General features: G+C 37.3%; 1 protein-coding gene across 1 annotated transcript in view; it reads left to right on the forward strand.

Annotated features, from left to right (window-relative positions):
* Positions 1-269: 269 nt before the first annotated feature.
* Positions 270-27590, forward strand: part of GRIA3 (glutamate ionotropic receptor AMPA type subunit 3) — a 225184-nt gene continuing 197863 nt past the window's right edge. The window contains exons 1-2 of the mRNA XM_037028078.1: positions 270-276; positions 2732-2919. Coding sequence (XP_036883973.1) covers positions 270-276; positions 2732-2919 — 195 coding nt within the window. The remainder of the gene's footprint in view (positions 277-2731; positions 2920-27590) is intronic.

The following is a 27590-nucleotide window of genomic DNA, read 5'->3' on the forward strand; positions in this document are numbered from 1 at the left end:
CTGGAGAAATAAATGAGAAGTCAGTCTTGGAAGCTTCGTGTGGGAAGAGAATCATCTACAAAGGTCTGTGGATAGCAGGAGGTGTCAGAAAAAGGAATATACAGGTACAATTGTCTTGAATAGGTAACAAGAAGGGACCTGAATAAATAGGAAAGACCATCTTCCAGATTTGAGCCAATGTGCAGGCAGGGAAGAACTGGGGATTGGAATGTGGTAACTGATTAAAGAAAAGGAGATAAAAGTAGGATGAAATGGAAGAATCTTGATACATGAATGGTGAGTTGTTACAAAGCAAAGGTTTTACAGTGAGAACTGACATGCTTTGGTGGATCCAAGTTTGATATTAATTAATAATATAACATGGCTATTGAAAAATATTAGCAACCCTAGGGTGCTAAAATAACAACCCATATCAAAACAAGCAATATCTTATTGTCATCCACACTGGTTAGATCACATCTGAGTTATTAGAATCAATAAGATTTTGACAATTATCCATAGGCAAAAGAAAGTACAGTGAGGGAACCTATTGTCATGTCATAAAAGTAATTGTTGAAGAATTGGGAAGTTTTTATCCCAAAGAAAAGGAAGAATATGCTAACAGTTTTTTTTTAAGATTTTACTTATTTTTAGAGGGGGGGTGGTGGGAGAGAAACACCAATGTGTGGTTGCCTCCTGCAGTCTCCACACCGGGGAACCTGGCCTGCAACTCAGGCATGTGCCCTGACTAGGAATCAAACCAGTGACCCTCTGCTTCACGGTCCGGTGTTCAATCCAATGAGCCACACCAGCCAGGGCTACTAACAGTTTTTTTTTTTTAATGTGAAGGACTGTCACATGGAAATGGGATTAAACTTATCCCTTTGGCCCCAAAATGATGAAACAGGGCAAATGGGTACAGATCACAAGAATATAGGTTTTGAATCAACAGACAAAAAAAATCTTGCATTTTTCAAAAGAGTCCTTTTAAAAATTTAATATAAATATTTTAAAGACACCCCATGTAATTTCACTGCCATTATTATTCAGCCAACACTTTCTTCATAAATAATACAGAAGTAGAACTCAACCTAGTCCTTGCTGAGTTTTCATAAGTTGTTAATTAGTGGGATTCAAAATAATAAGGGCTTACTGTACACTGCTTAGAAAGATTTTCAAATACTTTAATCTCTTTCTTCCTGTGCTTATTTCTTAATCCCATGCCTTGGCCCACTATGTGCCCTCAACTCCTACTGAAGCAGGGAGCACATCAAAAACCCACACAAATATGTAAATCTGAGAAATAAATGTGCGTGGTTGGTTTAGAAAGAGAAGAATTAACATTTAAAGCAACGGTAATTTACTCTGATCTGTAATTTTGAGCTCCTGTGCTGAAATTGTTCATTTGGAAATTACCAAGAGCTTGGGTCTCATTTGTGATCTTCCTGCATAAGCCCAGCTCACAAAGGAGTTATAATGACTGACTGAGTCACCACCGCCATCTCCCTGAAGCATGCTCTCCAAATGTCAATACCATTTTCTATGGTGCAGTGAAGAAGATTCCCAACCATAGCCTGCTTACACTACAGGGTGAGCCCAAGATGGCACCAAACCTGGAATGTGTTCAAAGGGCAACACAACCTTCCTCCATCTCTACTCCTCCCATGGCCAAATTGCCATACCACAGGTTATTTTGACTCTACAATTCATCCCCACCACCTACTCGCATTAGTCATTACCTAAATATAAATGGGAAACCACTTAAATTTATTAGGAAAAAGGTAGCTGCTTTTGACTGTATCCCAATAAAATGATGAAACACCTGATGAAATTATGCTCAGATTATGGATTAATACCAGAAGCAAAAAAATAGAGGCATCATATAATATAGAGACACAAATACTCTAAAAGGCCCATACATAGAAACCCCTGTACTATTCTGCGGCTCATACTTCAAGATATACTGCTCTTCCCAATTTCTCAAACCCTGATTCCAAAAAGGTTACCAAGAACTCAAGCATCATAATTTTTTCTCTTTCCCATTCAGCATAGATCCAAAGTGTTAGTGATTAATAGTTAACTGATATAAATTAACTAAAAAGAAACCAAGAATCCCTGGAAAATTTTAATGAGAAATGGGATGAACAAACTCAGAAAGATTTAACATAATTGATCTTTTTCATAATGTTGTAATCAAAGAATCAGTATATTTTTGTTACAGACTTTTTTATCCAGTTTTTAAAGTTATTTTACTTGAAAGATATAATTTACCTTGTTGGATAATCATGTCTATGTAAGGATCGGGAATATTATAAGATCCTATCTGTACTAAAGCTATCTCTAATTCTGAAGAATGTTTATATGGAAGATTAAAGACATTCAACTACAATGGGAAATATTGTGGCCACAAATAAGGAAGAAGCTCTTGTCACTTATTCCATAGATATTTTGATAATGCATGTCAGTAAAAGAGTTAGGTACTATAATTCAGCTGTGGTTGATTAAATACAGGCTTGATAAATACCTAGCCTGGTGCCCACAAAGTGTAGAATCTTCTTTCATTGAACACAAAATAGAGGTGCTGACTGTCTGGAAGGTTAAGGCTGAGCTTATGAGTAAGCCTACTGTCCACAAGAGATAAGGTTCACAGAGATCCAATAGACTGAATAAAAACTCAGTGGGACTTTTAATACCTACAGAAAGATTTTTAAAAGAGAAAAAACATCACTGTAGCTGTCTTTCATTCTTTCAGGATTTTCCATCCTCCAAGCAATTATGGAAGCAGCAGTGCAAAACAACTGGCAAGTGACAGCAAGGTCTGTGGGAAACATAAAGGACATCCAAGAATTCAGGCGCATCATTGAAGAAATGGACAGGAGGCAGGAAAAGCGGTACTTGATTGACTGTGAAGTTGAAAGAATTAACACGATTTTGGAACAGGTATGTTAGAGATTTATTTCTTCCCCCAGCCAGCATGTTAAATAATCAGCCTGAGACAGCTCACATTTCTGCTAATAAATTCAGTAGTCAATCAGACTAAATGTGTCAACAGTTTTTGATAGTCTCTCTAATCCTTTTTTCCTCCCCAGGGGCTGCAGGAAAGGAAGGAAGGAAGGAAGGAAGGAAGGAAGGAAGGAAGGAAGGAAGGAAGGAAGGAAGGAAGGAAGGAAGGAAGGGAGGGAGGGAGGGAGGAAGGGCAAGGGAAGGGAAGAAAGGAGAGGAGAGAAAGGGAGAGAGAGATGGAGAGAGAGAAAATTTTTAAAACTGCTGACTCTGCACTGTAGAGATACAAAGCTGCCCCCTTCTTAAAAACAGCATCACCTCTAGTGAATCACACCTCACAGGAAATCTAGAGCACTAGCCTGACTAAATCAAATTTCCCAACTAACATTCTCTTGAGCTATCAAAATGACCCACCCCTCCCTTCCAAAAACTGCCTTTGATTTTCTTAGATCTTGAAAGTGAAGAATCAGGTCAGTGATATTGGTGTATGTACTACATGCCCTCTAAAATTTTATACCAAAATAGCCTTTTAGTGGGTGACCTACTTAATAGCCTAAAGCAGAGGAACATTCTTGTTGCCACACTTTGTTTTCCTTCTTTTGTCTAGTGACTTTGGCTTCCTGAATATCTTACATTTTGTTAAATCTTTTGGGTTTTATGGGACCTTATACTGGAGTCTGAGATTTTTTCAGCATGATGTAATAGAAAAAGCAGTGAGCAGATCTCTAAATTCTATATAGCTGTGGGATCTTGGGCACTTAAATATCTCTGTCTCAGCTGTCTCATCTACATAATTGGGGAAATAAAATTTTCTCTACCCCACATGGTTGGTATAATTGTTTCAAAAGGCATAAAGTGCTATGGAAAACATAATCATTATTATGATTTTCAGGAAAACTAAAGCAACATTTTTCAAAACCCTGTTCTTTCTTTCATGTCTCACTTTCTATCTTCCTTTCTTCTATATGCATATTCGCAATATCCCTCAAAATACTGTCTACAGAATGTTCAGGGAGCAATTCTTCAAAAAAAAGTTTTAGCAACATCTGGGTAAAACTAGAGAGTTAATTTTACTTATTTTTTACCTCTTTCAATAAATTGTCATAAAACTATCATCTTATGATTGTTTTCTCTACCATTTAAGGAATTTCTACTAGGTCATAATTACTTTGAGGAGAGGGCCATATTTGTCTTGTTCTCTTTGTATCACCAGTGTTCAGGAGAGTACCAGGCCCATTGTGTTGGATAGAGGGATGGGTGGATGAATGGACAGATGGATGAGTATTGAATAAAATAATTTCAATAAGTGCCATTGTGATTTTGCTGTGCTTCCATCAAGGGGTGAAATAGTATCTGCAGCCACATGATATGATTATTAAAACACACTTTTTTTTCTAAGATTTAAGATAGTGGTTCTCTGTTCAAACCTATTCTAATGATATCATGAATTTACCAAAGTTTAATTTTGTGTCTAGAAATAGATTTCCCATTGAAAATAGATTTCCCACACAGTGGTCTATCCAATTCCTCTCCCCTTTTTGCTCCCCTTTAGTCCTAGCCCTTATTCTTAATGTTCCTTGTAGAATATTTAGTTGCCTTACCCATCCATAAGACAGTTTGTGTTAGCATCTCTACCTGTAGAAATATTCTGTTTGTGATAGACTTGAAAAAACACAAACTTGGGGATCAAATAAACATGACTTCCAATCTTAGCTTCATCACTTCCCTGTTGCATGACATTGATAAAAATGACTTAATTTCTTTAAGGCTCAATTTTCTCATCTTAAAATAATATTCTACTACCTTCCATTCATGTGATCCTCATGTGTCATGAGGGTCAAATAAAATAATATGTGAAGAGCACTTGGCATGGTGCTAAGCACCCTGTAGGCACTCAATAACAGGTAACCAACCATAATTAATTGCTCATGAACAGTGTCCTCATGGATTTTTCAACAGATGAGTTTAATCTAACTTTTTTTCATGAGAACAGACTCTAAGGCTTGACCTACGCTCTTGTCACACCAGTATGAATTTTATGTTAGATAACCTGCTTTTCCTCAAGTGTAACATTGGATAACATACATTGATAAGCTCAAGGACTATTTGAGAATTAACTAGATTTTCAACATCACTTAAAATAATTAAAGGCACTAAAACCTTGAACTACATGTAACAACTGGACTTTTTGTTGTTGTTGTTGTTTAAAAAAAGGTATAGCCCTTATAGGGCTATACCTTAGCCCTATAAGGTACATGAAAATATATACATTTTACAGATGTGGAAATTGAGACTTAGAGATCATACAGCTATAATTGGTGGAGCCAAAATTTGAACCCAGGGAGTCTGACTTCAAATGTGTTAATCACTGCACTAATCAATAACTGCACTAATTCAGCCACTTCTGAGTGATGTTTTCAATCAGAATAGTGTCAAGCAGAGGTTTTAAGAGAGAGCATCCTGATGTGACCTGGAATAGCTTTATTTACAACAAGCATAATTAAACAATAAGCTTCCCCCACTTGATGAGGAACCATCCATATTCCACTAACACAAGGAATTGAAAATAGGCCCCTTAAACCTTTTATAAAAAGTTTATTTATGATGAACAGGTTCATTTACTCATGGTGCCAAAACAGTTTAACTATGGGCCCCACAGAGTAGAAATAAATAATGAGGAGTGTTTTCTCAAAGTGGTATGTAAGTACAACTAACATTCCCATCTCCCTGCATTTTGTCTCAAGTGAAAAAACAGTCTTCATTATTTTACCAAAACTTCCCTAGGTAATGCTCATGTTTTCCTTCTCTTGCTAAGACATACACTATATGTAACTGGTAAACTCTAGAAGGTACAGTTCCCCTTCCCTCCACTTATCCCCAGAAAACTAAATATAAAATGGGACTGGTTCTGGGAAAGCATGAAAGCCAATAAGATAAGGATTTGGGTGGATGCTGAACATTTCTAGACCACTAAACTTGAGCAGCAGTGCTCCAAGGGACATGATCCTCCCTAACACCTAGTATCACCCTTAAACCCAGGTGAGAGGGACCACTGCATTGAGCTCCATACTTTACAGGGCTTTTCATACCACAAACATTGAAACACAAAGATTTTTTTTTTGGCCTTGAAAGTGTTTCGAGAAGTTAGTAGCTGGTTGATCATCAGGCAATAAAAAGAGAGGGATATACAAGCTAAACTGGGCTCCCCAGATCATAGCACAAAGCCAGAGGAGGGGGTTGAGGGATGGAGTATGGTAGCTCAAGGGAAGGGACATAAAAAAAGAAATGACAATTTATGCCATAGGAAATGAGAAGGCAGCAAATTTGGTTTAAAGTGGGCCTCCCCAAATAATTTTATGGCTTGGGTTTTATTTAGTTCACAAATGGATAAACAGGACAGACTAAGGCATACCTCATTTTTTTACTTTTTAACAATTTTTTAATTTCATTGAATTTATTGGGGTGACATTAGTTAATAAAATTGTATATGTTTCAAGTGTACAATTCTATTTTACCTTATCTGTATATTGTATTGTGTATTCACCACCACAAATCAAGTCTCCTTCCATCACCATTTATACTCACTTTACCCTCTTCTACCTTTCCCCACCCGTCTTTTCTTCTGGTAATCACCATACTGTTGCGTCCGTGAGCTTTTTTTTGCTTAATCCCTTCACCCTCTTCCACTAGCCCCCACAATCCCCCCTTCCCTCTGACAGCTGTCAGTCTGTTCTCTCTGAGTCCGTTTCTATTTTGTTAGGTTATTTTGTTCATTACATCCCACATATAAGTGAGATCATATGGTATTTGTAGTTCTCTTACTAGCTTTTTTCACTTAGCGTAATACTCTCCAGGTCCATCCATGCTGTTTCAAAGGGTAAGATTTTCTTCCTTTTTACAGAGAAGTAGTATTCCATTGTGTAAATGTACCACAGCTTTTTTTTTATCCACTCATCTACCAATGGGCATTTGGACTGCTTCCAAATCTAGGCTACTGTAAATAATGCTGTAATGAACATGAAGGTTCATATATTCATTCAAAATAGTGTTTCAAGTTTTTTTTTGTATATATTCCTAAAAGTAGATTCATTGAATCATAAGACAGTTCCACTTTTACTTTTTTGAGATAACTGCACACTGCTTCCACAGTGGCTACACCAATCTGCGTTCCCACCAACAGTGCATGAGGGTTCCCTTTTTTCCACATCCTTGCCAACTCTTGTTTGTTGATTTATTGATGACACATGTTAGCTAATAACTCATTGCGGTTTTAATTTACATTTCTCTGATGATTAATGATATTGAGCATCTTTTCTTATGTCTGTTGGCCATCTTATGTCTGTATGTCCTCTTTGAAAAAGTGTTCATTTAGGTCTTTTGTCCATTTTTGAATTGGATTGTTTGTATTACTGGTGTTGAGTTATTTTTTTCTTTTTTAAGTATATTTTATTGATTATGCTATTACAGTTGTCCCATTTTCTTCTCACCTTTATTCCCCTTCACTCTGCACATTCCCTCCCACCAACAGTCCCCCTTCCCCCTTAGTTCATGTTCATGGGTCATATATATAAATTCTTTGGCTTCTCCATTTCCTATATTATTCTTAACTCCCCCCCCATCTATTTTGTACCTACCATTTATGCTTTGTATTTCCTGTACCTTTTCCCCCATTATTACTACCCCCATTGATAACTCTCCATGTGATCTTCATTTCTGTGATTCCATCTCTATACTAGTTGTTTGTTTAGTTTGTTTTTTGTTTTTATTTTTTAGGTTCAGTTGTTAATAGTTATGAGTTTGTTGTCATTTTACTGTTCATAGTTTAACATTCTTCTTTTTCTTAGATAAGTCCCTTTAACATTTCATATAATAAAGTCTTGGTAATGATGTACTACTTTAACTTTACCTTATCTGGGAAGCACTTTATCTGTCCTTCCATTCTAAATGATAGCTTTTCTGGATACAGTATTCTTGAATGTAGGTTGTTGCCTTTCATGACTTTCAATACTTCTTTCTAGCCCCTTCCTGCCTGTTAGGTTTCTTTTGAGAAATCAGTTGATAGTTTCATGGGAACTGCTTTGTAGATAACTTTCTTCTTTTCTTTGCTACTTTTAAGATTCTCTCCTTATCTTTAATCTCAGGTAATTTAATTATGATGTATCTTGGTATGTTCCTCCTTGGTTCCAATTTTCTTTGGACTCTGGGCTTTCTGGACTTTCTGGACTTCCTGGAGGTCTATTTCCTTTGCCAGATTAGGGAAGTTTTCCTTCATTATTTATTCAAATAATTTTTTCATTTCTTGCTCTTCCTCTTCTCCATCTGGCACCCCTATGATTCGGATTTTGGAACATTTAAAGTGGTCCCAGAGATTCCTAAACCTCTCCTCATTGTATCTGAATTCTTGTTTCTTCATTCTGTTCCAATTGAATGTTTCTTTCTTCCTTTTGTTGTAAATAGCTGACTTGAGTCCCAGTTTACTTCCCTTCACTATTAGTTCCCTATATATTTTTCTTTATTTCACTTTGCATAGCCTTCAATTCTTCCTCTATTTTGAGTCCATACACAGTCATTTCTGTGAGCATCCTGATTACCAGTGTTTTGAACTATATCTGAGAGGTTATCTGTCTCCTTGTCACTTTATAAATTATTTAAAATTTTGGATTTTAACCTCTTATCAGATGTATCATTGGTAAATATGTTCTCCCACTTAGCAGGATGTCTTTTCATTTTGTTCATGTTTTTTTTTTTTTTTTGCTGTGTAAAAACTTTTAGTTTGAATGCAGCCTGATTTGTTTATATTTTCTTTTGTTTACCTTGCTCAAGGCAATATGTCAGAAAACATATTGCTATGAGAAATGTCCAAGAATTTACAGTGTTTCATGTCTAACATTTGAGTTTTTCATCCATTTTGAATATATATTTGTGTATGGTGTAAGAAAGTTGTCTCATTCCATTTTTTGCAGGTATCTTTCCAATTTTTCTAACTCCATTTATTGACTAGACTATCTTTATCACATTGTGTGCTATTTCCTCTTTTGTCAAATGTTAATTGACTATAAAGCTGTGGGTTTATTTTTGAGCTCTCTGTTCTGTTCCATTGATCTATATTTCTGTTTTATGCCAGTACCATACTGTTTATATTACTATGACCTTGTAGTACATTTTGATATCAGGTAGCACTATTCTTCCAACTTTGCTTTTCTATCTTAAGATTGCTGTGGCTATTTAGGGTCTTTTGTGGTTCCATATACATTTTTGCAATATCTTCTCTAGTTCTGTGAAATAAACCATTAGTACGTTGATATCAACCTCATTGAATCTATAGATTGCTTTAAGTGTTATGGACATTTTAATGATGCTAATCCTTCCTATTCATGAACATGGCATATGCTTCTACTTATTTGCATCTTCTTCAATTTCTTTCTTCAGTGTCTTATAATTTTCCAAGTATAGGCCTTTTAAATCCTTGGTTAAATTTATTCCTAGCTGTTTTATTTTTTGATGCAATTGTCAATGGGATTGTTTTCTTAGTTTCTCTTTCTGATCATTGATGATGGGTGTATAAAATTGCAACTGATTTCTGTATATTTATTTTGTATTTTACTACTTTACTGAAATCATTTGTCAGTTCTAGTAGTTTTTTGGTGGGAGCTTTGGGGTTCTATCTAGCTACCTGCAAATAATGGAACTTTTAATTTTGCCTTTCCAATTTGAATGCCTTTTATTTCTTCTTCTTTTCTGACTGTTATGGCTAGGACTTCCAGTACTATGTTGAATAAGAGTGGTGAAAGTGAACATCCCTATCTTGTTCGTGATCTTAAGTGAAACTCTTTTAGTTTTTGCCCATTGAGTAGGATTTTGGCTGCACATTCTTCATATATGGCCTTTATTATGTTGACGTATGATCCATGTATATCCAATTTGCTGAGAATTTTTATCATAAATGGGTGCTGGGGTTTTTTAAACCTGCTTGGTTTCTTTTTTAAAGATTTTTAAAATTGTTTATTTTTAGACAGAGGGGAACGGATGGAGAAAAAGAGGAGAGAAAAATCAGTGTGAGATTACCTCTTACATGTCCGCTTCTGGGGACCTGGCCCGCAACCCAGGCATGTGCCCTGATTGGGAATTGAACCAATGACCCTTTGGTTCACAAGCCAGCGCTCAATCCACTGAGCCAGTCTAGCCAGGGCTTGGGTGTTGGGTTTTATCCAATGATTCTTCTGCATCCATTGATACGATCATGTGATTTGTATCCTTCATTTTGTTTATGTGGTATTTCACATTTATTGATTTGTGACTATTCTACCAAACTCACATCCTAGAAATTAATCCCACTTGACCGTGCTGCATGGTCTTTTTAATGTATTGCTGAATCAGGTTAGCTAATATTTTGTTTAGGATTATAGCATCTATATTCATCAGGGATCCTGGCCTATGCGTTTCTTTCTTTGTAGTGTCTTTATCTGGTTTTGGAATTAGGATAATGCTGGCCTTGTACAATGAGCTTGGAAGTCTTCCTTTTCTTCCTCTTGGAATTTCTGGAGAAATTTGAGGTAGATAGGTGTTACTAATTCATTGAATGTTTGGTAAATTTCACCTGTGAAGCTATCCAATCTGAGACCTTCATTTGTTGGACTTTTTTTTTTGCTTACTACTTCAATTTCATTAGTTGTAAGCTGTCTATTTAAAATGGTCTGACCCTTTCTGATTCAGTTTTGGAAGATGGTATATTTCTAGGAATTTATCTATTTCATCCAGGTTGTCCAGTTTGCTGGCATATAGTTGTTCATAATTTTTCTAACAATCCTTTGTATTTCTTCAGTGCCAGTTGTTTGTTCTGCTCTTTCATATATGATTTTATTCTTTGGGGCCTCTTTTTTTGGATGACTCTGATTAAAGGTTTGTCAATTTCTGTTATCTTTTCAAAAAATGCTCTTGGTTTCATTGATCTTTTTGGGTTTTTTAGATTCTATTTTGTTTAATTCTGCTCTGATCTTTATTATTTCCTTTTTTCTACTCACTTTGGGCTTTGTTTTTTCTAGTTCCTTTAAGTGTGAAGTTAGATTATTTGAGATCTTTCTTGCTTCTTGAGGGAAGCCTGTAATGCTTTGAATTTCCCTCTTAGGACTGCTTTCACTGTGTCCCACAAATTTTAAGTTATTGTGTTTTCATTTTCATTTGTTCTAAGGAATCTTGTGATTTCTTCTTTGATCTTATTGTTAACCTAGTCATTGTTTAGTAATGTATTATTTAGCCTCCATGTTTTTGTGTGTTTTCTGGTTTTTTCTTTTGATTGATTTCTAGTTTCATATTATTGTGGTCAGAAAACATGCTTGATATGATTTCAAGCTTCTTAAATTTATTGGTACTTGTTTTGTGTCCTAACATGTGGCCTGTCTTACAAAATCTTCCATGTGCACTTGAAAAGAATGTATATTCTGCTTTGCAGTGAAATGCTCTGAAGATTTAAATTAAATCCATATGATCTAGTATGTCACTTAAGGTAGCTTTTTATTGTTGATTTTCTATCTGAAAAACCTGCCCTTAGATGCTAAAGTGGTGTTAAAATTCCCTACGCTGACTATATTACTCTCAATTTTTCCCTTTATGCCCATCAACATTTGTTTCATATATTTAGGTGCTCCTATGTTGGATGCATAAATGTTTACAAGGAATAAATCCTCCTGTTTGATTGAACCCATTATCATTATATAGTATTCTTCTTTGTCTCTTACTGTAGCCTTTGTTTTAAAGTCTATTTTGTCAGACATAAGTATTGCTACCCTAGTTTTTTTTGTTTCCATTTGCAGGTAATATTTTTTATACCTTTACTTTTAGTCTGTGTGTATCTTTGATTCTAAGATGGATCTCTTGTAGGAAACATATATCTGGGTCCTTTTTAAGATTGTTTGTTTTGTTTTGTTATTCTTAATCCTCACCCAAGGACATATTTTCATTGCTTTTAGAGAGAGGGGAAAGGAGAGAGGCTTTAAAGAGAGGTGAAGGGAGAGAGAGAGATAGAGAGGGAGAGGAACATTGATGTGAGAGAGAGATATTGATTGATTTCCTTTTGTATGTGCCCCATCCAACTGGGGATGAAACCCACAACCCAGGCATGTGCCCTGACTGGGAATTAAACCTGCGACCTTTTGGTTTGCAGGATGGCACCCAACCAACTGAGCCATACTAGGAAGGATGGGTTTTGCTTTTTTATCCATTTAGCTAACCTATACCTTTTGATTGGAGTATATAACCTATTTACATTTAAAGTGATTAATGATAGGTACATATTTATTGGCATTTTATTCTTTTAACTATGTTCCTCTGGGCTTACTTTCTTGTTAAGAAGGACTTTTTTGAAAAAATATTTATTTATTTATTTTTAGAGAGAGGCAAAGGGAAGGAGAAAGACCAGGAGAGAAACATCAATGTGTGGTTGCCTCTCATGTGTTCCCTACTGGGGACCTGGCCTGCAACCCAGGCATGTGCCCTCACTGGGAATCGAACCAGCAATCCTTTGCTTCACAGGCCCATACTCAAACAACTGAGCTAAATCAGCCAGGGCAAGAAGCCCTTTTAACATTTATTATAATACTGATTTTGTGGTAACAAATGCTTTTAGCTTCTCTTTTCTGGAAAACTCTTTATTTCTTCTGAAACCAGTCTTGATTGTAGGTCTTTGGTTTTCATCACTTTGAATATTTCTTGCCACTCCTTTCTGGCATGCAAAGTTTCTGTAGAGAAATCAGCTGACAGTCTTCTAAGAGCTCCCTTGTAGATAACTAATTGTCTTTCTCTTGCTGCCTTTAAGACCCTCTCTTTGTGTTTAACCTTTACCGGTTTAATTATGATATATCTTGGTGCGGGCCTATGGGTTTACCATGTTTTGGACTTTGTGCTTCCTTGACTTGTCTATCTTTTTCTTCACCAGGTTAGGAAAGTTTTCAGTCATTATTTCTTTTAAAAAGTTCTCAATTTTTTGCTCTTTCCCTTTTTCTGGTACTCTTATGATGCAGATGTTCCTGTACTTCATGTTGTCTCAAAAGTCCCTAAAACTGTTCTGTTTTCTTTTTTCTTTTTCCTTTTTTATTTTACTCTTGTTCTATTATGGTTGTTCCAAGTTTTCCCCATTGCTCTCCACAGCACCACCAACCCCCCTCTCCCACAGTTAATTCCCACCCTGTTGTCCAATTCCATGGGTCATCCACACAAGTTTACTTTTACTCCCTACCCCTTTTACTCCCCTACCCCTCCTTTGTGGTCACTGTCAGTCTCCTCCTTATTTCCATGGCTCTGCTTCTATTTTTCTCACTTGTTGTTTTTGTGCATTAGGTCCCTCTTATAGGTGGAGATCATATGGTATTTGTCTTTCACCACCTGGCATATTTCACTAGCATTATACTCTCCAGTTCATGCTGTCACAAAAGATGGGAGTTCCTTCCTTTTTCCTGCTGCATAGAATTTCATTGTGTAAATGTACCACAGTTTCTTTTTAAGATTTTCTTTATTTATTTTTAGAGAGAGGAGAAGGGAGGGAGAAAGAGAGAGAGAAGGAGAGACATCAATGTGTGGTTGCCTCTTACGTGCCCCCTACTGAGGACCTGGCCCACAATCCAGGCATGTGCCCTGACTGGGAATCAAACCAGTAACCCTATGGTTCTCAGGCCTGCACTCAATCCACTGAGCCATACCAGCCAGCTGTACCACAATTTTTTTGATCCATTTATTTACCAATGGACATTTAGGCTGTTTCCAGCACTTAACTATTGTAATTAATGCTGCTGTGAACATAGGGGTGTATAAGTTCTTTTGAATTGGTGTTTCAGTATTCTTAGGGTACAATCCCAGCAGTGGAAATGCTGGGTCAAAAGGCAATTGCATTTTTAGTTTTTTGAAGAAATTCCATACTGTTTTTCCCCACATCTGCATCCCCACCAGCACTGTACTAGGGTCCCCTTTTCTCCACATCCTCTCCAGCACTTGTTGTTAATGATGACCATTCTGAATGGTGTGAAGTGGTTTCTCATTGTGGTTTTCATTGGCATGTCTGTGATAGCTAGTGATGTTGAACATCCTTTCATTTGTCTCTGGGCCCTCTGTATGTCTTCTTTGGACAGATGTCTATTCAGGTCCTTGGCCTGTTTTTTATAAGATTATTTATTGTCCTGGTGTTGAGCTGTATGAGTTCCTTATATATATGGAGTTAAAATTCTTCCCCAATGTATCATCGGCAAATATGTTTTCCCATTTTCATTTTACCAAATGAAAATTGGTTCCATTTCCATTTTCATCATGTTTTCTTTAGCTGAGCAGAAGCTTTTTATTTCAATGAGACCCCATTTGTTTATTCTTTCCATTATATCCCTTGCCCTCAGAGATATATCAGAGAAAATATTGCTTAGTGGGATAACTAAAATTTTCCTGCCTATGTTTTCCCCTTGGACTTTTATGGTTACCCAGCTTACATTTAGCTCTTTCATCCATCTTGAGTTTATTCTGGTATGTGGTATAAGTGGGTGGTCTAGGTTTATTTTTTTCCATGTACCTGTCCTGATTTCCCACCACCATTTATTCAAAAGGCTATTTATACTCCATTTTATGTTCCTTACCTCTTGGTCAAATATTAAATGACCATAGAGGCATGGGTTTATTTTTAGGCTCCTGTTCTGTTCCATTCACCTATATGTCTGTTCTTATGCCACTAACATACTGTTTTGATTATAGTGACCTTGTAATATAGTTTGATATCAGGTATTGGGATCCCTCCACTTTGTTTTTCTCGAGATTAATAAGTTCTTGTGTCTGTTTGGGTTTCATATAAATTTTTGAAATATTTGTTTTACATCTGTGAAATGGTATTGGTATTTTTTATAGAAATTTCTCTGCATCTATAGATTGCTTTGAGTAGTAATGGACATTTTAATTATGTTATTTTTTTCAATCCATGAATATAGTATATGCTTCCATTTATTTGTATATTCTTTAATTTTTTGAGCATTCTGTTATTTTCAAAATACACATCTTTTACCACCTAGGCTAAGTATATTACTAGCTACTTTATTTTTCTTGTTCCTATAGTAGATGGAATTTTTACCTAGTTTGTTTCTGTTGTTTCATTGTTGCTGTACAAAAAATGCCTTTGATTTCTCAATATTGAGTTTGTATCTGGCTATTTTGACAAATTGACTTATTCAGTCACATAGTTTTTTTGGTGGAGCCTATCTGGTTTTCTATGTACACTATCATGTCATCTGCAAACAATGACAGTTTTGCTTCCTCCTTTCCAATTTGGATGCCCTTTATTTCTTTTTCTTGTCTGATCACTGTGGCTAGAACTTCCAATACTGTGTTGAATAAAAGTGGTGCAAGCAGACCCCCCGTCTTGTTCCTGATCTTAGGGAGAGAGCTTTTATTTTTTTGCCCATTAACTATGGGCTGTAGATTTCTCATTTATGGCCTTTATTATATTGAGTTATTCTCCCTCTACTCCCACTTTGCTGAGTTTTTATCATGAATGTGTGTTGTACTTTATTGAATGTTTTTTCAGCATCTATTGATATGATCATGTGATGTTTGCCTTTCATTTCATTTATTTGGTATATTTACATTTATTAATTTGCAAATATTGTACCATCCTTGCATCCCTGGGATACATCCCACTTGATCATGGTGTATGATCTTTTTAATGTATTGCTGGATGTGGTTTGTCAGTACTTTGTTGAGGATTTTGGTGTCTAAGTTTGTCAATGATATTGGCCTGTAGTTTTCTTTCTTTGTTGTGTCTTTATCTGGTTTGGGGATTAGGGTAATGTTGACCTCATAAAAATAGTTTGGAAGTCTTCCCTGTTTGTGAATTTTCTGAAATAGTATGAGAAGGATAAGAGTGAGCTCTTCTCTAGATATGTGGTAGGATTCCCCTATCAAGCTGTTCAGTCCAGTGCTCTTGTGTGCTAGAATTTTATTTTCTCTTTGACCACTGTTTAATGTTTGAATACAGTTGTCTCTATTTCCCTTGCACCCCTACCTCCCACCCTCAATTCTACCCCCTTTGGCTTTGCACATGGGTCCTTCATACATGTTCATTGACAACCCTTTCCCTTCATCCCCCCATTTTCTCCCCCTCCCCTCCTATTACTGTCAGTTTTTTCTTAATTTCAATGTCGCTGCTTATATTTTGCTTGCTTGTTTGTTTTGTTAATTAGGTTCCACTTATATGTGAAATTATATGGTATTTGTCTTTCACCATCTGGCTTACTTCACTTAGCATAATGCTCTCCAGATCCATCCATGCTGTTGTGAAGGGTAGGAGCTCCTTCTTTTTTTTCTGCTGTGTAGTATTTTATTGTGTAAATATACCACAGCTTTTTGGTCTGCTCATTTATGGGCACCTAGGCAGCTTCCAGCAGTTGGCTATCATAAATTGTGCTGCTATGAACACTGGGGTGCACAGGTTCTTTTAAACTAGTGTTTCGGGATTCTTAGGGCATAATTCCAGTGGTGGAATTGCTGGGTCAAAAAGCAATTCTGTTCTTAGATTTTTGAGGAAATTCCATAGTGGAATTTCCACAGTGGCTACACCAGTCTGAATTCTCTCCAACAATGTACTAGGGTTCCCTTTTCTCCACAACCTTGCCAACACTTATTGTTGATTTGCTTATGGTGGCCATTCTAACTGGTATGAAGTGGTGTCTCTTTGTGGTTTTATTTATTTTTTTAAGATTTTATTTATTTATCTTTTAGAGGGGAAGGGAAGGAGAGAAGGAGAGAAGTATCAATGTATGGTTGCCTCTTGTGAGTCCCCTGCTGGGAACTGGCCTGCAACCCAGGCATGTGCCCTGACTGGGAATTGAACCACGATCGTGTGGTTCGCAGGCCCGTGCTCAATCCACTGAGCTATACCAGCCAGGGCTCCTCTTTGTGGTTTTAATTTGCATCTTTCTGATTGCTAGTGATGCTGAGCATCCTTTCATACATCTCTGAGCCTTCTGTATATCCTCTTTGGGAAGTCTCTGTTCAGGTCCTTTGCCCATTTTTTAAATGGATTGTCTGTCTCCCTGGTGTGGAGTCATATGAGTTTTTTATATATTTTGGAGAGCAAGCCCTTGTCCAACATGTAACTGGAAAATATATTTCCCATATAGTCGGTTCCCTTTTCATTTTGCTAATTTTTCTTTAGAAGTGCAGAAGCTTTTTATTTTGATGAGATCCCATTTGTTAATTCTTTTCTTTCTGTCCCTTGCTCTAGGAGACATATCGGTGAAAATATTGCTGTGTGGAATGTCTGAGATTTTCCCGCCTATGTTCTCCTATGTGTATGATCTTTTAAATGTATTACTGGATGTGGTTTCCTAGTACTTTGTTGAGCATTTTAGCATCTAAGTTCATTAGTGATATTGGCCTGTAGTCTTTGTTGTTGTCGTTGTTGTGTCTTTGTCTGGTTTGGGGATTATGATGATGCTGGCCTCATAAAAAGTTTGAGAGTGTCCCTTCTTCTTGAATATTTTTTAATAGTCTGAGAAGTATGGGGTTAGCTCTTCCTTAAATGTTTTGTAAAATTCCCCTGTGAAACCATCCATTCCGAAGCTTGTGTGTGCCAGGAGTTTTTTTTATTACTGCTTCAATTTCAACAGCTGTTATCAGTCTGTTCAGGCTTTCTGCTTCTTTTTGATTCAGTTATGGAACATTACATTTTTCTAGAAATTTGTCCATTTCACCTAGGTTTTCAAATCTCTTAGCATATGGTTCTTCATAGTAATTTCTTACAATCCTTTGTATTTCACTGGTATTATTTGTAATATCTCCTCTTTCATTTCTGATTTTACTTCTTTGGGTCCTCTCTCTTTTTCTTTTCTTGATGAGTCTGGTTAATGGCTTTTTGATTTTGTTTATGTTTTCAAAGAGCCAGCCAGGGCTGGTGTGGTTCAGTCGATCGAGTACCGGCCTATGAAACAAAGGGTCACTGGTTCCATTCCAAGTCAGGGCACATGCCTGTTTTGCTGGCAAGGTCTGCATTAGGGGAGCTCAAGGGGCAACCACACAATGATGTCTGTCTCCCTCTCTTTCTGCCGCCCTTCCCCTCTCTGTAAAACGAAATAAATAAAATCAAAAATAAGAAAAGAGAACCAGGACTTCCACCAAGATGGAGGCATAAGTGGAAACACTGCCTTCTCCCACAACCAAGTTTAAAGACAACAAAGTTTTAGTAAACAAAAATGCAGCCAAAACACAGAAAATTGAACTATACGGAAGTCCGACAACAACAAACAATTCAACCAGACCAGTAAGAGGGACGGAGCCAGCAGCAGAGCAGGGTCAGGCAGGAAAGATCCCCCACCCACCCAGGTGCACAGGCAGCTGTGGGCAGATCACAGGTGTGGGGTTGCGACAGGTAAACCCAGTGAGGGTGCAAGGCGGCAGGCTGACTGCAGTCACACATTCGTGCACAGATAAACCAGTGAAGGAGCGAGCAGTGAGACAGAGCGAGCAATGAGACAGACCGTGCAGACCCCAGGGGCAGGAAGCAGCAGAGGGAACCACCATTGCCCCTTCTGACCCCACCCCCACATACAGCATCACAACCCAGCAACTGAGTTGCCCTGCCCTGGTGAATACCTAGGGCTCAGCTCCTCATATGTAACAGGCATGAACAGACCAAAACATGGCTCAAGAACTCAAAGCCCCAGAGCCAATAACTCTAAGCGAAAAAGAAATAGCCAATCTCTCAGATGCACAGTTAAAAATACTGGTGATCAGGATGCTCACAGAACTGGTTGATTTTAGTCACAAATTAGAGGAACAAATGAAGGCTAAACTCAGTGAAATGAAGGGAAATGCACAGGGAGCCAATAGTGATGGGAAGGAAACTGGGACTCAAATCAAGGGAGTGGAGTCAAATCAAGGAAGAAAGAAACAACCAAACAGAAAAAACATGAAGTAACAAGAATTCAAAAAAATGAGGAGAGACTTAGGAACCTCCAGGACATCTTCAAACATTCCAACATCCGAATTGTAGGGGTACCAGAGGGGGAGGAGGAACAGCCATGAGTGGAAAACTTATTTGAACAAATAATAAAGGAGAACTTCCCCAGTCTGGCAAAGGAAATAGACTTCCAGGAAATCCAGGAAGCTCAGAGTCCCAAAGAAGTTGGACCCAAGAAGGCACACACCAAGGCACATCATCATTACATTAGCCAAGATGAAAATGAAGGAGAGAATCCTAGAAGCAGCAAGAGATAAGGGGACAGTCACCTACAAAGGAGTTCCCATCAGACTGTCAGCGGATTTCTCAAAAGAGACCTTCCAGGCAAGAAGGGGCTGGAAAGAAGTATTCCAAGTCATGAAATCCAAAGACCTACAGCCAAGATTGCTTTATCCAGCAAAGCTTTCATTTAGAATGGAAGGACAGATCAAGTGCTTCTCAGATAAGGTCAAATTCAAGTAGATCATCATCACCAAGGCCTTATTATATGAAATGTTAAAGGGACTTATCTAAGAAAAAGAAGATAAAAATATAAACAGTGAAAGGACTGCAAACTCACAGTTATTAACAACCACACCTTAAACAAAAGCAAACTAAGAGGTCAGCTAGATCGGGAGTGGAACCATAGAAATGAAGACTACATGGAGGGTTATCAACAGGGGAATGGGAGGAGGAGAAGGGGGGAGAAGGTACAGAAAATAAGTGGCATAGATGGTAGGTAGAAAATGGATAGGGGGGGAAAGAATAGTAGGGGAAATATAGAATCTAAAGAAATATAAGACAGAAAACTGTACTTGAACAAGAATTAAATTAAAAATTTATAAAAAAATAAAGAACTTGAGACACGTGGTCATAAACTAAAGGGGAGGATGGGGGACGGGGTGTGCAGGGTGGAGGGGAATAAAGGGGAGGAATAGAACAACTGTAATGGCATAATCAATAAAATATATTTAAAAAGAAAAAAGAAATATTAATAGCAGAAGAGATTTCTGCTTAAACAAAAGGCAGGGGGAAAAAAAGAACCAGCTCCTGGATATCCTGGATATATCAATCCTTTGAGTTGTTCTTTTAGTCTCTATGTCATTTTATTCTGCTTTGATCTTGATTATTTCTTTCCTTCTACTCATTCTGTGCTTTGTTTGTTGTTGTTCCTCTAATTCTTGTATATGTAGTGTTAGGTTGTTTATTCAAAATGCTTCTATCTTTTTTAGGTAGGCCTGAACTTCCTTCTCAGGACTACATTTGCTGTGTCTCATAAATTTTGGGTTATTGTGTGTTCATTTTCATTTTTTCTAGAAACTTTTTTGTTTCTTCCTTGATCTCATTATTGACTAATTCATTATTTAATAGCATGTGGTTCAGTCTCCATGTATTTAAATGTTCTTGAGTTTTTCCTTGATATTGGTTTCAAATGTCAAGCCATTGTGATCCAAGAAGATGCTTGATATGATTTCAATTTCCTTGACTTTGTTGAGGCTTATTTTGTTTTCTACCATATGGTCTATCTTTGAAAAGAATCCATGTGCATTTGAATAGTTGTATATTTTGCTTTTTTGTGGTAAAAGTCTATATATATATCAACTCAGTCCATTTGATCTAAAGTGTTGCTCAATGGCACAATATCCTTGTTGATTCTTTGCTTGGAAGATCTACCCATTGTTGAAAATGGGGTGTTAAAATCCCCTGCTATGAGTGTGTCACTGTCAACATTTTTCTTGAAGTCCTTCTACAAGATTTTTCTTATGTATTTGGGTGCTCCTATGTTGGGTGCATATATGTTTAAAGGGGTTATATCTTCTTGATGGATTATTCCCTTAGGTATGAAATGTCCTCCTTCGTCTCTTTTTCATGGACTTTGTTTTGAAGTATATTTTGTCTGTTATAAGTATTGCTACCCCAGCTTTTCTTCATGTCTCTTTGCTTGTAGTATTTTTTTTCATCCCTTCACTTTCAGTCTTTATAGGTCTTTTGTTCTGAGTTTGGTCTCCTATAGACAGTACATATGCAGGTAATGTTTTCTTCTCCATTCAGCTACCTTATGCCTTTTGCTTGGAGCATTTATTCCATTTACATTTAGTGTTATTATTGATAGGAACTTATTCATTGCCATTTTTCCCTTTGTACCTGTGTTCCCCTCTATCTCTCCAAGATTTCTCATCTAGCCTCTAATTTGGGCCACAATGACCACTATGGTGTTAAAGAACCTGAGTTTACTGTGCACCTTGATCTCATCCCTCTAAACTATCCTCATCTATTTCAATTCTTTTTTCTTTTTGCTGCTCTGATGAGGTGGTTTCTGCTATCTTGTCTTCCAAATTGATGATTTGATCTTCTACCTCATCCTACCTACTGTTATTCCTCCTACTGTATACTTCATTTTGGGTATTGTATTCTTCATTTCTGGGTTTTTTTTGGTTTCTATGTCCTTTCTTATGCTTACTCTCTTTGTTGAAGTTCTCACTAAGTTTCTTAAGCATTCTTATAAGCATTTTTTGAACTCTATATTTGGTAAATTGCTTGCCTCCATTTCCTTTAGCTATTTTTCTGGAGAATTCATTTGTTCTTTTATTTGGGGCCCATTTCTTTGTCTCCAGATTTTGTCTGCCTTTTTGCATTTGTCTCTATGTATTAGGTAGATCTTCTATGACTTCCAGTCTTGGTAGAGTGTCCTTATGCAGTGGGTGTCCTTATATATTAGGTGTCCTGTGGGCTCCAGTGGAACATTCTTCTTGATCACCTCAGCTGGGTGCTCCAAGAATGTCCCTTATATGTGTTATATATGCTTTCCTTTTGTAGTTTAGTCTTGATTTCCATTGGGTTATTTGTGCTTGGGGTCAAACATGAGACGAGCTGACTCTGAGGATCAACCTGACCAGAGTGTACGAGCTGTTGTACAGGTGCTGACCACATGAATCAGAATTTGCCTCAGCAGGGTCTGGTACTTGCCAAGATCTTCTTTTGGGTATGCCTCTCATGAAGCAAATTAGATTCTCTCATAATGTTGTCTAAAGCTGGCCACTGGTTGTGTTTGATTCTGCAGCTTCTTGGGAGAGACTGGTAGAGACCAGTGTCAGATGTTGCCTGTGACTGGCCCTTGGCAACTTATTTGGGGTTATAAAGTGACCCACAGTTTGTGGCTGTCTCTTCTGGGCCTGGTTGTGTGTGGGAAGGACCAAGATATACACCAAGGTTAGTTTTTACCAGCACTGGGCCAAGGGGCAGGTCAGCAGAATTTCCAAATCATCCTGAGATCCACTTAAGCCTGCCTCTGCCCTTGGCTGCTTGTTAAGCTCAACCACTAAAAAAGCCTCTAGTAGTACTTGAGTTTCATGAGGTAGGTTCTCAGTGAGACACCAGTTTAGGGGCATGTGGTTTTCACCAGATTAATACAGGTTCAAACTTGTTTCCAGTGCTGGTTCTTAAGTCACTCAGCAAATGCCCTAGAGTACAACAAATCCAGCTGTCACCAGCTGGGTGCTTGCACACCTTTATAGTGGGGCAGAGTCTCGGAGAGTCCTCAGGAAAAGGCCAGCAGAGTTTATGAGGCCCAAACAGACCTAGATTTGGCCCTTTGAAGGAAGGGGTCTGCATTGCTTGGGCATACAAGGGAAAATGGTTCACAGTTCTTCTAGGGACCTGCTTTTAGAAGTATGGTTATAAGCTGAGGGTTAAAATTTCGAGTAGTGGTTCTGTATTTCAGGATATTCAAATTATGTTGTGGGTAAAGTACTAAATAGAAGTGCAGCTACATTGGATACCTCTTCAATCAAAACAGGATGCCATTTATTTACCAGTCTGTATCTACAGGTGGATTGAATTGGACAAAAGACAAAGACAGGAAAGGGATTTGGCAGGTTGTACCTACTTGAATTTCAAAGGGTGATCTGAGGCAATGCTCTAATGATAGAGAAGCAAAGGCTATACAGAACAGGGCCTCTTGGAGCAGATAAATAATTACTTAGCTACCTAAGAAATGACTGTTTACTGAAGAGGTAACTCATGAAGAAGAAGGAAGTCAAAGGGGTGAGACCTCTAGAACAGTCACTATAATTTTTATGTAAAACTTCCCAGACTAAGGCCAGTCAACTCTTCTGAGGTCAAAATCACACAGGAGCTTATATTCAGAGCATTATACTAGGCACTATTGGGAGAAACAAAAGTTCTCTTCCTTTCTTTTTTAAATTTGTAATGACCCCTAACAATGTGAATGAAGTTAGAGAGCCACATCTCAACACATATAAAAATAATATAATAAGGACTAGATACATACATTCTGGTAGAATAAAATGAATTAGAAAAGCTTACAGCTTATTTTTGCATGCGAGTAAGTTAATTATAAAACATTGGGTTGGCCAAATGTTCATTTGTTTTTTTTCCATAAGATGGTTCTATTAATGCTTAGTTACCTTTAACTTCATTGGGAAAAAAATGTTAGATTTTATTATGACAGCTATCATATCAGCCTGCATTTTTTGGAAGATTTTACTTATCTATTTCTAGAGAGAGGGAATAAGAGAGAGAAAGAAAAGGAAAGAGACATTAATGTGTGGTTGCTTCTCATGCGCCCCCTCCTGGGGACTTGGCCCATAATCCAGGCATGTGTCCTGACTGGGAATTGAACCAGTAACCCTTTTGTTCACAGACCAACACTCACTCCACTGAGCCACACCAGCCAGCATCAGCCTGTGTGTGTGTGTGTGTGTGTGTGTGTGTGTGTTTACCAAATATCAAAATTGGTAAATTTCTGTGAAGCCATTTCAATATTGAAGATGGAAAAAATACACATTTTCAGCATATTATGCTTTATTATTTCAAGAAAGGTAAAAAAGCAACTGAAACACAAAAATAGATTTGTGAAGTGTATGGAGAAGGGGCTATAACTGATCAAACATGTCAAAAGTGGTTTGGAATTTTTTGCTGGACAATGCTCCATGGTAGTATCGACCTGTTGAAATTGACAGTCATCGAATCAAGACATTAATTGTGAACAATCCATGTTATACCACATAGGAGGTAGCCAACATACTTAAAATATCCAAATCAATAAAATTATTGGTGAAAATGAAAAATGTGTCTTTAACAGAAAAAATTAAATGGAGTTTTAGGCCAACCTAATATAAGGTCAAAGTATTTATAATACCTATGCCTCCCCATCTTTTTTTCCCAGGCACATGTTAGGGCCCATATGTAAATATATACATCCCATTCCTCTTTGCTTTCTTTACTCCCCAATCTCCTAGTGGACATGGTTCCAGATTTAGATGAATACACAGCTAAGCATATCATTGGTTTTCCTTCACCTAGTACTGTATCTTAATAAATGTTTCCTTTCTTTCCCTACCTCCAACCATTCCAGAATTTTCTCTATAAATTAACTGCCTCATTCATCTTTTCCAGGGCCCTTCATTGTTACGTCAGCAATCACAGTACCCAGTGGCCTCTATTTCTTTCCCTAATGACATAGTAATTTAATGCTATTATTTAACATATATGGGACTACCCTAACAAATATTTCGAAGCAAAAAACATACACCCAAATTGCCGAAAAATGTCTCAAAAGCAAAACTTATGGTTAGATTTCTTAAAGATGCTCTCTCTAGACATTGTTTTTCTAAAGTACAGTCTAATATCTTCCGGGCTAAGTTGACTAAGTGAGTCAACTCTGTACTTGCAGTAAAAGCATTAAACATGTTAGGTTATTTCAGCACTCATTGGCAGCCTTCAACAAGCCTGTCCCCCAAAATGCAAAAACATTTATTCTAAGAGTTAGTTGCAGACATCAGTATTCTATATTTAGAGATTTTATCTTTGGCTTACTTAAAAAGATAGTCTGATTCTCTGGTCACAGTTCACACTAGACTGGCTAGACTGGCTTTGTAGCTATTTAGAAGCAAATCCCCTCTGGGACAATAAAGAGAAAAATCTCATTCAAGATCATTAGTTTGAAACAGCAAGACTCTTGTTTGTTTCAGATGATAGAGGCTTTGGTCTAAAACAAAACGGTTTCAAAAAATTCTCCTATTCAACCAAAAGTTCCCTTCCTTTATTTTTAAAAATTATGATATCTCGCCTTGGCTGGCATAGCTCAGTGGATTGAGCGCGGGCCTGCGAACCACACGATCGCAGTTCAATTCCTAATCAGGGCACATGCCTGGGTTGCGGGCTGGTTCCCAGTAGCAGACTCACAAGAGGCAACCATACATTGATACTTCTCTCCTTCTCTCCTTCCTTTCCCCTCGAAAGATAAATAAATAAAATTTAAAAAATAAAAATTATGATATCTCATTATTTTCTTGATTACTTCCTATGAGGTTTGGGGGTTTATTTTTAAAATTAATACCAATTAAAATTAATTTTTATTAGGGATTTCCATGAAAGTCCTTAGGATGACTGGAAACACCTTGGAGTTTTACAAAGCAGAGTACAGGAGCCTTGAGGCAGGACATGTGCATTATAGCCCCAAGCTGTATGACTTCAAAAACTCTCTTAAACTCTTCATACCTCCATTTCCTAATCTGTGAAATTAATTTGCTGAATATGATGGTCCCTTACAGTTTCATCAGGCTATGATTCCCAGAACTTTGAGAAACAGGTAGAAAATTAAGTTCCACAAATATTGATTGAAACCCAACCCATTTGGTCATATCCAGTGCTCGATATGGTGGGTTTTTTTTGTAGGGGAGAGGACATGTCTTCCATGCTACAGTAGTAGGAGGGATAAGGCAACACAGTAATTCTGGAAAGCAGAATATAATAAGTATTTTAAAATGTGTGAGTCAACTTTTCTGCTTTCTCAGATTGGCAGGCTAGTGACTATGACTGAAGTTTTATTTTTTTGCTGACTGAATATCTTGAAAGCTTCAATGTCAGTGAGTTTTGCTTAGACTTGGAGGGACATTGAAATGATTTGCTTCAAGGCCAGGACACAGCCTGAAAGTTTATCATTTACCTCTGTCTTAGAGTACAGAACAACAAATGCCCTCATTAATAAGAGTCTCTGGCTAATCAAAACCATGCCACATATGTCTATGTAAATATCACATCAGCCCTTATAATATCTGGAGAATGCCCAGAGAAAATGCCTATTAACAATTTCTGGTAGTTGGATTCTGATTAACTATGGTTGGTTCGTCGCAAGCCTATCACAAGTCCTTCATTATATCCATATCCACTCTTATACTCCTGCTCAGATGCCCTTTGTACATAGCGACATATAGTAGACTGCAGTAAAGATTTATTGAATCAATAGACATTCTTTCCCATCTATTAAAATCAACATTTTAGCATTAATGTTTGTACTTTATTCCAAAATTATTAAAATATGAACCAATTCAAATGGAAAAATGAAACTAATACAAATATCCTCCTTTGTTTTGAGTTACTTCAATCACTTAAGTCAGATAAGAACTCAGATTCATTCTTTAAAAAATAAAAAGAAAGGAAACATCAAGCATATATAGCTAGTTTCTCTCTTTACAGGCTATGAATACACTTTCAGATGGCATGGGACAACATCCTGATAACTCTTCTTTGTATGGCTTACACTGTGAATTACACTTGCTCCAATTTGCAGACACTAAGAAGTTAACAAAGTCTTATGGGCTAGAATTACTGACTTGTAAACATTAATGAACTTTTTAGAATCATCATCCAGTTTTATAAAAAAATTCCACAGTTTAAGAGCAACAAAAATGTAGCGATTAGAAAGTTCATCAGACAGCTGTGCGATTACAGGAGTCTTGTCCTAGATTCTAGTAGATGCTATAACAAACAGTTTCATAAGGGCTGGGAGAACCACAGTTTACAACAGCAACACAAAAGCTACTTATTATCCAATCTCACATTGCCACAGGACCCTTATGTTTACAATAATTTAGAACTCTAGACTTCCCTGCAGAGAGGCACCAAGTAAGTATAGTAACAAAAAGAAAAAAATAAAATAAAATGTTCAGACTCAAGTGCTTTACTACACTAACACTGAAGGGCCAAGGCCATTGATTGATCCATGTCAAGGTCTGGACATTGATGAGATTGAGTGTGGGAAAGAGCCCTCCATCAGTTTGATACCACTGTTACCACCACCCACCGGACCCTTCCAATCAAATTAATCCCATCTTTGTTGGGGCAGCTTTCCTTCAGTCCAGATTTAATAGGGTAAACTGTCTCTACCCAAAGTTTATAACAAATTAACAAGTAATGAGTACCATTCAATGGGCCATGGCCCAGGTTTGGGGAGTTCGGTGATACTTAGTGTCCCATCCACTAGAGGTAGAGCTAAAGTGGAAGAGATTAGTAGCCAAACACCACTATCATCTCTCCAACTCTTTAAAAATATGTATGTGTAGTTACCAAACAGCTTTCCAAAATATACATGTACCACCAACACCTTACTCTGAAAAAGAACAGCAATTGACAGATATCTTCTGAAGTAATTCAGCACTAGTCCAAAGATCAGAAAGCTGCCTGAGTTCCATCTCAAGATCATTGTGTGACCTTGCACAGCCACCTCACCTTTCATCATCTTAGCAACTTCAGATATAAAATATAAAAATTCGTCCCTGCCTTACTAGAATAATGTTATTATGAATCAAACAATGTATCTAAGGTAATCTAAGATACCCAGAGAGGG

This window comes from Sturnira hondurensis, unplaced genomic scaffold, assembly GCF_014824575.4.
Source record: "Sturnira hondurensis isolate 20B ecotype Veracruz unplaced genomic scaffold, ASM1482457v3 Scaffold0019538, whole genome shotgun sequence".
NCBI classification, from domain to species: domain Eukaryota; kingdom Metazoa; phylum Chordata; class Mammalia; order Chiroptera; family Phyllostomidae; genus Sturnira; species Sturnira hondurensis.